The sequence below is a fragment of the Aegilops tauschii genome, chromosome 2, assembly GCF_002575655.3.
Source record: "Aegilops tauschii subsp. strangulata cultivar AL8/78 chromosome 2, Aet v6.0, whole genome shotgun sequence".
Lineage (NCBI taxonomy): Eukaryota > Viridiplantae > Streptophyta > Magnoliopsida > Poales > Poaceae > Aegilops > Aegilops tauschii.
The window spans coordinates 558,261,136-558,272,325 of NC_053036.3; the positions used below are offsets into that span (position 1 = coordinate 558,261,136).

Genomic DNA, 11,190 nt, shown 5'->3' on the forward strand with positions numbered 1-11,190 from the left:
AAGTGGCCGGGGGGGGAAGAAAAATCCCGCGGGGGGTTAAGTCAAAAATAGCGGTAGCGCTGGCTCCGAAAACGCGCAACTGCTACATTAGCTATAGCTAACTTAGCTATAGCGCTGGCTCCAAAAACGCGCTACTGCCACATTAGCTATAGCGCTTGTCCTGAAAGCATGCTACTGCTACACCTTTCTCCTTTATTTTTCTTTTTCTTTTATTTTCTTTCACATTTTCTTTTTTTCCTTCCCCCTTTTTCTATTTCTTTCATTTTCATTTATCTATATGTTTTTCATTTTATTTTATTTTCATTATTAGTAGCGCTTTTCGCAGAAAACACGCTGCTACAACCATCTTAGCAACAACACGCTTTGCATAAGCTCGCTACTACTATTCCTAGCCTGCCGAGAACAGTGTGGGAATTGTAGTAGTAGCGCTTCTTCCTACAGACGCGCTACTGCTATAACCTTAGTTGTAGCGTGTTTATTTATCAGTCGCTAGTGGTAAATAGTAGTAGCGCTTCTTTTTGACCGGCGCTACTGGTAAGCTTCTGTGTATAAGGTTTTCCCTAGTAGTGTTCCAAAAGACAAATTTCATTGAAAACCACTTTTCATGGGGTGCTTGCTGTGACGCCCCCGATTCAATCGGACACTAATCATGCACGCAAATGTGTACGATCAAGATCAGGGACTCACGGGAAGATATCACAACACAACTCTACAACATAAATAAGTCATACAAGCATCAAAATACAAGCCAGGGGCCTCGAGGGCTCGAATACAAGTGCTCGATCATAGACGAGTCAGCGGAAGCAACAATATCTGAGTACAGACATAAGTTAAACAAGTTTGCCTTAAGAAGGCTAGCACAAACTGGGATACAGATCGAAAGAGGCGCAGGCCTCCTGCCTGGGATCCTCCTAACTACTCCTGGTAATCGTCAGCGGCCTGCACGTAGTAGTAGGCACCTCCGGTGTAGTAGGAGTCGTCGTCGACGATGGCGTCTGGCTCCTGGGCTCCAGCATCTGGTTGCGACAACCAGGTATAGAAAGGGGAAAAGAGGGAGAAAAGCAACCGTGAGTACTCATCCAAAGTACTCGCAAGCAAGGAGCTACACTACATATGCATGGGTATATGTGTAAAGGGCCATATCGGTGGACCGAACTGCAGAATGCCAGAATAAGAGGGGGATAGCTAATCCTGTCGAAGACTACGCTTCTGGCCACCTCCATCTTGCAGCATGTAGAAGAGAGTAGATGGTAAGTTCACCAAGTAGCATCGCATAGCATAAACCTACCCGGTGATCCCCTCCTCGTCGCCCTGTTAGAGAGCAATCACCGGGTTGTATCTGGCACTTGGAAGGGTGTGTTTTATTAAGTATCCGGTTCTAGTTGTCATAAGGTCAAGGTACAACTCTGGGTCGTCCTTTTACCAAGGAAACGGCTATTCGAATAGATAAACTTCCCTGCAGGGGTGCACCACATAACCCAACACGCTCGATCCCATTTGGCCGGACACACTTTCCTGGGTCATGCCCGGCCTCGGAAGATCAACACGTCGCAGCCCCACCTAGGCCTAACAGAGAGGTCAGCACGCCAGTCTAAATCCTATGCGCGCAGGGGTCTGGGCCCATCGCCCATTGCACACCTGCACGTTGCGTACGCGGCCGGAAGCAGACCTAGCCTAGCAGGCATTCCAGTCCAATCCGGCGCGCACCGCTCCGTCGCTGATGTCACGAAGGCTTCGGCTGATACCACGACGTCGAGTGCCCATAACTGTTCCCGCGTAGTTGGTTAGTGCGTATAGGCCAGTGGCCAGACTCAGATCAAATACCAAGATCTCATTAAGCGTGTTAAGTATCCACGAACGCCGACCAGGGCCAGGCCCACCTCTCTCCTAGGTGGTCTCAACCTGCCCTGTCGCTCCGCCACAAAGTAACAGCCGGGGGCCGTCGGGAACCCAGGCCCACCTCTACCGGGATGGCGCCACCTGCCCCTTCAGCCCCCATCTCCGAACAGTATCATAAGTAATGTAACAGTATAAAGTATGTAGCATATGCCCGTGATCACCTCCCGAAGTGATCACGGCCCAATAGTATAGCATGGCAGACAGACAAGAGTGTAGGGCCACTGATGGAAAACTAGCATCCTATACTAAGCAGTAGGATAGCAGGTAAGGGTAACAACAGTAGCAACAATGACAGGCTATGCAGCAGAATAGGATTAACCGAAAGCAGTAACATGCTACACTCTTCTAATGCAAGCAGTATAGAGAAGAATAGGCGATATCTGGTGATCAAAGGGGGGGCTTGCCTGGTTGCTCTGGCAAGAAGGAGAGGTCGTCGACGTAGTCGATCACAGGGGTACCGGTAGCGGTCTCGGGGTCTACCGGAAAGAAGTAACGGAGGGGAACACCATAAATAACAGAGCAATCAAAGCATTACAAAGCATAACATGGCAATACACGGTGCTAGAGGTGTTCTAACGCGGCGTTACACGATACCGTGGAAGGGGGCAACATCCGGGAATGTTTCCCCAGGTTTAGCATTTTCGGACAGATGAAACGGAGGGGAAAAGTTGCATGTTCAGGTAGTTAGGGGCATGTGGCAGACGAACGGATCGCGCATTCAGATTTGTCTCGTTGTTCTGAGCAACTTTCATGTCGAAAACTTTTTCATCCGAGTTACGGATTAATTTATATGATTTTCCAAAGTTTAAAACAATTTCTGGATTTATTAATAATTCGTAAACATATTAAGTGTAAATGCTATGGGTACACAGAGAGTGTACCCAGAGATGTGAAAGTGTGGCTGACAGTGGGGCCACACTGCTGAGTCAGCAGCTGACCCAGTCAACGTCCAGTCAGCAGTCAACTAGTTTGACTGTTGACTGGGTCAAACTAGCAGGTGGGGCCCGCATGTCATGGAGTCCTTCCTTTAACAGATTGTTTTTAAAACACGTTAGTTAGTAGTGGGACCTGTGTGTCAGTGTCTCAGGGGATTATTTAACTTTAATTAAAACAGTTGACCGGTTAATTAATCTAGCAGGGCCCACATGTCATTGAGTGGCTAGTGGGGGGTCAGCACTAAACTTGTTTAGCCCCCTCTGAACCGAACCGGCTGGGGCCTCACCGGACAGAGGCCCACGGCGGCCACGGGTGGCTGGTTGCGCACAGAAGCAGGAGGCTCCGGCAACCATGGCCAAGAGCAGGCGGGGCAGGGGTCAGACGGCAACGGGCGGAGCCAGCGGAGGGCGACGCGCGCGTGGCAGACGAGCGGGGCGGCCGGAGCATGCGGAAGCGCGCCCATGGGCGCGGGCGGATGCGGTGAGCGCGAGCTCCAGTGAGCTCGGCCACAGTGACGTACGACATCAACGGCGACGGATCCACGCGAAGGAGGAGGGGGATCGACGGAGGGGCTCACCAGCCCTGTAGTGGTGCAAACGCGTGCTCGGGGAGGGCCGTAGTCGCGGGGAGAGGCGGGGACGACGCGGTCCGGCGAGGGAGAGGACGGGGCGGACGACGGCGAGCTCCGCGCGGCGGTGGCGTCAGGGCCGAGCCTGAGTTCCAGATCGGGGGCGGAGGGGATGGGGCGGTGTGGACGGGCGTCGGGGCCGGCTCGGGCTGCCGAGGTGCAGAGGGGGCAACGGGGAGGGCGTCGCCGGCGCCGGGGCCAACCGCCCCGATCCAGATCCGACCGGGGGGTAGAGAGGAGAGGTGGGGGTCGAGGGGATCGTGCGGGGGGGAGTGGGGTTGACCGGCTAGGGTTTCGGGGTAGTGGGTGTATAGGCGCAGCTGGTGGGCTGGCCTGGTGGTCTGGTGGCCTGCTGGGCCGTGGCCCAGTGGACCAGGGGGTTTGTTTGTTTTTTTGACTTTGTTTTATTTCCTTTATTATTATTTATTCTTTCCTATTTTATTTTAGTTACATTTTATTTTAAATTTTGGTAAAAATTATCACTAACACCTAAATTGGTACTTTTAAATAAACTACTGCCACATTAATTCTTATCCCAACTAAAATGTTTATATTTTATAAAATTCAAAAGGCATTTATTTTATTATTTAACCTACAGTTTTAATTATTTTGAACACTTAATCATTTTATTAAATTTAGGTTTCTTCACCACTATTACCCAGGATTTATTTAACACATTTACAACATTTTAGTTTTCACTTTTGAAAACTTTAACTGTTCGACTTGATCTTAAATTTGAATTTGGATCGGTTCTAAACTAGCACGAGATTAGCAACAGTAATCGTGGTGACGTGGCATCATTACCAGAGGGTTACTGTAGCTTGATTACCCGGGCGTCACACTTGCCCCGCCTACTCTTATGGACAGTTTTCCAAGGACTTTCATTTTCTCCAGTATCCCCACCACCATCCGTCATTTGCTTTAGAGAACTTGAGGAGCTAAGGTTATCAGCAAATCTATTGTTATTAACTACATGGTCTAAATTTTCATGAATATCTAACCCAATACTATTAGACATGTCAACTATCTCATCAACATATATGACATGGAAAGGGTTTTTGGAAATAATACCTTTAATCTTCCTAGGGAGCTCCAAATTCTATTGCATTTTAAGTAGCTTGGCCTTTTCCATCACAGGTTAATTTTCAGTTCTCCTGGAACTTTTCCTAGCAGCTTGCACAGGGCCCCATGTCCTCTACTTCTAGTTCACTCCAGGCTGAGTAATCTTCTGGAAATCCTTAAACATGCTGGCATCATCAGGCTTCTCATACTCAGGCATGATGTCCTTAGGTAAATCTGCCCCAAAATCATCAAGCTCAGTTGTCAAATCATTGCACCCATTATCCTCTTGATCTATTGTGACTTGGACCAAATCGGCATCTAGGTCTTCTATAGAGGCTTGCATTTCAGTGAACAGGAACCTAGTAACCTCCTTATCTTGGTCTTCCATAGGAATCACAGAGCTATGATCCAAGCCATCTTCCCAAACAAAGTTACCACTTGCAGTTACAACCCCCTGTTGGCACAGGACGCAAGCAAACTATCCTTAGCATTACTTCCGTTAGCTTCACTGTCAGCAATAACCTCTAACAACCCCAATTGTCTCATGTTTCCCTGACTCACGGAATTGCCCTTGGCGGAATATTTCCCAGAGCCTTTAGATTCATTAGTACCCCTGCTATCTAAACTTTTGTGCTCACCGCTTCTATTATCAGTTTCCATACTTTCATCTATCCTCACTAGTAGAAAGGGGCTTTTGGCCCGGTTGGTAAGGCCCTTTAGTCCCGGTTTTTGAACCGGGACTAAAGGGTCGTTACTAATGCCTCTCCCCTTTAGTCCCGGTTCTTACACGAACCAGGACTAAAGGCCGCGGCCACGTGGAGCTCCACCACCAACCGGGGCTAAAGGAAATTTTATGATTTTTTTGAATTTTTTTTTATTTTCAAAATTTTGAATTATTTTAACCTCTAATCTCTAATCATCACCCCTCATCACTGCTCAATTTATCCTCTAATCTCTAATCACCCCTCATCATTCCAAATCATCTAACTTCCCGAACGGTCACCCATCCTCCCACTCCCCCAGCCTGAGCACGCTTAACTTCCGGGTTCTATTCTCCCTCGTTTCCAAGTCTGCACTGTTTGAGTTTGAAACTATTGTTTTAAAAAACAATAATTATTTAGTAACACTAATATTTCTTGAATAATTAGTTTGACCATTGTTTGACCACAGTTTGACCAGATTTGACCAAAATTCAAAATAACTGAAATAATTATTTAGTAACACTAATATTCTAGCATAATTAGTTTGACCATTGTTTGACCACAGTTTGACCACAGTTTGACCAGATTTGACCAAAATTCAAAATAACTGAAATAATTATTTAGTAACACTAATATTCTAGAATAATTAGTTTGACCATTGTTTGACCATTGTTTGACCACAGTTTGACCAGATTTGACCAAAATTCAAAATAACTGAAATAATTATTTAGTAACACTAATATTCTAGAATAATTAGTTTGACCATTGTTTGACCACAGTTTGACCAGATTTGACCAAAATTCAAAATAACTGAAATAATTATTTAGTAACACTAATATTCTAGAATAATTAGTTTGACCATTGTTTGACCATAGTTTGACCACAGTTTGACCAGATTTGACCACATTTTTTCCAAAAAAAATTGAAACTATATTTTTTTCTGTTACTAGTGGCGCACCTAGCAAATGGTGCACCACTAGTAAGTTTGAATTTTTTTCAATTTTTTCCACCCTAGATCTTAAAAGCCCCGTAACTTTTCGAGTAGATGATTTTTCATATAAAAAACTTTTTCATCCGAGTTCGTATGCAAAAGTTATGCCCATTTTACAAATTCCAGAGAGATTTTGCAAATAAAGTCGAAATTCATATTTGTAAATTTTCCCAACAACTAGACCACATATCACATGGGAAACTTATTTATTTTATTTTTTTGACATTTCCATCATTTTCTTTTGTTTTTTCTAAAACTGAAAAGGCGGTCGGGGGGGGGAGTTTGAAAATGGGACCTTTAGTACCGGTTCGTGCCATGAACCGGTACTAATGCCTCAAAGCCCATTAGTACCGGTTGGTGGCACCAACGGGGACTAAAGTTCTAACCTTTAGTCCCGGTTGGTGCCACCAACCGGGACTAATGGGCATCGCACCCTTTAGTCCCGGTTCGTGGCACCAACCGGGACTAAAGGGCCCAAGTGAACCGGGACTAATGCCTTAGCCGCACGAACCGGGACGAATGCTCACATTAGTCCCGGTTCGTGACTGAACCGGGACTAATGTGAATACTGCCCTGTGACCAAAGCCCTATTTTCTACTAGTGCCTTTTTGGATCTTCATAATCTCGTCCTCATCTTTTCATCACCACTTTTGCTGGTCTGGGTCTCATTAAGGAGTATCTCAAGTTTCTTCTGGACTTTGAAAGTTTTACCCCTATCTCAAACATCCTCTCATTTGGAATATTAGAAGAGTCTCTACAGAACAATTTGACTCTAACACACACAAGTAAACACTGGAACATCCCCTACCAATCTAGATCAACAAGCAACCCAAAAGGAGAAACACACTGATCTAAAATAGTCCACTCAAACAGACCACAACATGGGATATCCAGGTACCTGAACAACTGATATAGGTGGTGGGAATTTCACTAGGAAGGACCAATCATCTAATTGCCTAATCTGCCAAGGCCGGGTTGTTTTGTATATATCAAAGAACTCCTTTGCTAGCCCCTCCTTACTCAACTCTCCAACTTCCACATATACCACAACAACATTCTTAAGGGTCCCAATAGCATTTTGTCCTAGACCAGCCACATCTAGATGATAAACCCCCAAACCTGTGGCAACACTGCCAATGTATTTTGCCACCTGATGTGGTCTTTTCCTGACTGGACAAACATCTACTTGATGTGAAGGTGATTTGCAGATGAAGCATAGCTTTGGCTTCAGGCATTGGGTCTTGTGGTAACAAACATCTCATAAGGGTTGATGCTTGGTTTGCTACCAAAATTTGGCTAGCCAATGTGTTGACAAGCCAAAAATTGGGAAAGCCAAGACTTGCCAAAAATTGGGAAAGCCAAGACTTGCCAAAAAAAAAAGGGATGATGCTTGGTTTGCTACCAAAATTGGGCTAGCCAATGTGGTGAGCTTCTAGGCGAGTTTCATAAGTAAGGCCCCAACCCCATGAAATCGTCGGTAATATAACATTCATCCAGGGACAAGGTCCTTAGGTTCTCAAATACAGGAAATTTTAAATAATCCTCAGGGAGCACAGAAGTAACGCAAAAAAGTGTAAACTTCTGACATTAAACAGCGTGGCAAGATGACCGATAATATTGTATCATAATATGATATTACAATCTTCTCTTACATCGTTAATTGCAGTACCACATCATTTTTTCTTTAGATGCCCGTGCATGATACTCTTATGATACTTGCACTGGTAGATGTCTTGGATAAAGCTACTACACCAATCAAGAACATGCATGTCGGTCCATCTAAAGGATTTTCTCATTAAAGATAGACGTCTTGCATGCCGATGGCATGCATGGCATCGTCAAAGCAGTGCCGGAAATGCTCCATTCCTCCCGCCGGAAACGAGACCCCTACCTCGATACCGGCAACGCCGTTGGGCGCATCTGCCATCGGCATCGTGCCGGTCTTCGCCGCGGACACTGCCACAACCTTCGCTGGCCTCCCGAACCCGAAGTTGATGTCATACACGCGGAACCTCGGCGACCCCACCACGAACATCGCGCCGGCCTTCATGGCCCCCCTCGCCCTTTCGATGCATCCATCCCACCTCTCATGCGAACGCTCCCCCACCTCTTCCTCCAGCGCGCTCGCGATCGCCATGAATGCCGTGAAGAGGCCTCCCGTTCCGGCTGCTGCGAGTTCGTCGTGGCGCGCGGCGGCGACGGCCGGGTTGATGCAGTTTCCAAAGTATGTGGCAGGGACGGGCGGCTTCAACCGTGCCCGGTGATCCACAGCGAATAGGAAATAAGTTGTTTTTGTTTGGTTCTGTTCCTGTTGGGCTCGGCAGTAGCATGACCAGATGAAGCTGTAGGCGGCGAGCATCGACGAGCATCTGAGCGGCGGCGCAGCGTGCCTGGCCGCATCTCGGGCAAGCGTGTCCTTGATGCCACTTAGGAGCTCCTGAGGTAGTGTGAACGTGGCGACGAGCTGGTCATCGGGGACAGAGGACACGCTGCTGGTCACGAGCTCGATCTCGCCGTCGTCAGTGGGCATTTCTTTGCAATAGATGTCGTAGAGGCCCCTAGGATCAGCGATGAGCGTGCGGTCGATGACGGGTGGCGGAGGCATTTCAACCGCACCGTTGCAGACGGCGGCCCAAGTGTGCAGGAAGTGGGTGGAGCTGGCGCCGTCACCAGCGGAGTGGTGCATAGTTACGCCGAGCGCGAGGCCGCGCCCCCCAAGCAATCCGGTGGCCTGCAGGGCGAGCACGGCGCGGCCGTTTGGAAGTGTTGGCACGAGAGGCGCGAGGCTGGCGACCTGCACGGGCTCGCCGTCGGAGGAACGGGCGAGGTCGTCGACGTCGGTGTCGTACTCGGCGACGGTGAAGGCGACGCCGTCGCCGGGCTGGTAGAAGAGCTCGTAGCGGTTGGTGTTGGGGGCAAGGCGGACGTGGCCAGCGAGCGGGTAGAAGAGAGTGAGGGCCTTGGAGAGGGAGGCCTTGAGGCCCAAGATGAGCTGCTGGACGGTGTGGTGGTGGTGGTGTTCGAGACGGTAGAGGAAGAGTCGCTGGACGGGCGGCCGGCGGAGCCATCTTACGTCGAAGAAGGTGAACGGGAGAGAGTGCGCCGGGAGGATGTCGGACGGCCTGACCACGCCGGCGTCCAGGACGTGGAGATTGCTATCGGCACCCATGTTGGTCTCGATAGTCGGTGGATCTTTGCCTGGTGTCGATGGATGGATGGATGGATGGATGTTATACCGCTCTTGGTGCAGGAGGTAGGTTGGTAGGTAGCAGCGTGGCAGAGTAGGTAGGAGCGAAGCACGTGATGGTTGGTTGGGTTCTCATCTGTCTCGAATTGATCCAACGTCTCCTCCATTTGTTGGGTATGGAATAAATTTAGAGTAATGCTACATATCTATGGAAAATTTGTTACGGATCTACTCCTTCTACTCGAAAATATAAGATGTATTAATTTTCTGAAAATCAAACGTTTTATGTTTGACCAAGTTTATAGAAAATTATATCAACATCTACACTATTAAATAAATAAAATATGAAAATATATGTCATGGTGAATCTAATAAGTATTTTAGTTATTCATATTTTGCTCTCTAAACTTGGTCAAATGTAGAGAAGTTTGACTTAAAAAAAATAATACGCTCTATTTTAAAACAGAGGGAGTAGCTTACAGGACGACATAGAGATCTGCAGTGAAAACACGGGAGGGTTAATTTGAGATTAGGGGTGGTTAATTTGAATTCACAAGGAGATTAGTGCCTAGATCTGGTCTGTATCGTGTTCTTATCCCACTAATGTACGTAGTTTGAAGTCATGCATTATCTATAAATTTACGGTTGTATGTGTTCTTATCCCAGTAATCACCCTTGTGAGTAATGCTACATCTACGGATGTTTTCGGCATAAGGGAGGGTTGCCAATTTTATTAAAAGTGGTTTGAGTAGGTCAAACTACTAAAATACAAAGTGGAAAGACCACAAACATTAAAAAAAAGATTACATGACTTCACCACATAATCTATTAGTGACACGCCAACCAAACTGGTTGAATAATGCCTGAGCAACCATCTCCAGACGGTTGCACCCCAAGGCCATGTGCTTCAGAGCGTCCCCATGCTGAAGTGATGACCACAAACGCATAGATGTTGTGGCCTGGAAGATAACCTGCAAAAAGTTTATAGAACGTGACATGTTAAAAACGCAGTCATTCCGGCAATTTCAAATTGCCCAAAGTAAGGCACAAACCCCTACACGGATATGACCCTTATGCTTTGGATTGATACCAACCAACCAGTTACCAAACAAATTTTGGATACTTGTTGGGGGTGACAAGTTGTACGCAACCTGAACCATTCGCTAGATTAAAGCAAAAAATGGGCAAGAAATGAAAATATGTTGAATTGTTTCCTCTTGATCACAAAAACAACAATTTTTGCATCCATTCCAGTTTCTTTTAGCCAAATTATCTTTGGTCAAGATCACCTCCTATTGAACAAACCACATATTTTTTTATCTTTAACGGTACTTTGATTTGATGCCTCGTGTGAAGCATTAGCAGTTTCATTTTCATTGCACATTAAGCAAGGTGGAATAAATTCTTCTTGATCAGCACTGATCTGCTGAGCGACGAAATGGTCATTTTCCTTTCTCAAATCATCATGAGATGCTTTCTGCTTCTCAAGTTCTTGCTTCCTTTTGAGAAACTCAAAAGTGAGCTTTTTATGATCTGATGAAAGGGCCTCATGGTGAGAGGAAAGTTCATCATACTTAGACTTCAGAAGCTCATGCTCATTAGTGAAAGTTTGGTTCTTTTCCATTGCCCCGATCAGCAAGTCTTCTTGCTTGTCAAGAGTCTTTTGCTACTTTTCAAGTGATTTTTGTTTTTTCCTAGCAATAGCAGCAAGTTTAGAATAACTGGGCTTCATGACATCTAATTCCTCAGAGAGAAGATCATCATCACTTGTGTCAAAGGAAGGTTT

The 11,190-nt window shown here is 46.6% G+C and overlaps 1 protein-coding gene across 1 annotated transcript; it reads right to left on the reverse strand.

Annotated features, from left to right (window-relative positions):
- Window positions 1-7,814: 7,814 nt before the first annotated feature.
- On the reverse strand, window positions 7,815-9,431 carry LOC109749865 (phenolic glucoside malonyltransferase 2-like). The gene has a single exon (XM_073508992.1). It carries the CDS (start codon window positions 9,384-9,386, stop codon window positions 8,013-8,015), a length of 1,374 nt encoding a protein of 457 aa, XP_073365093.1. The 5' UTR covers window positions 9,387-9,431; the 3' UTR covers window positions 7,815-8,012.
- Window positions 9,432-11,190: the final 1,759 nt, after the last annotated feature.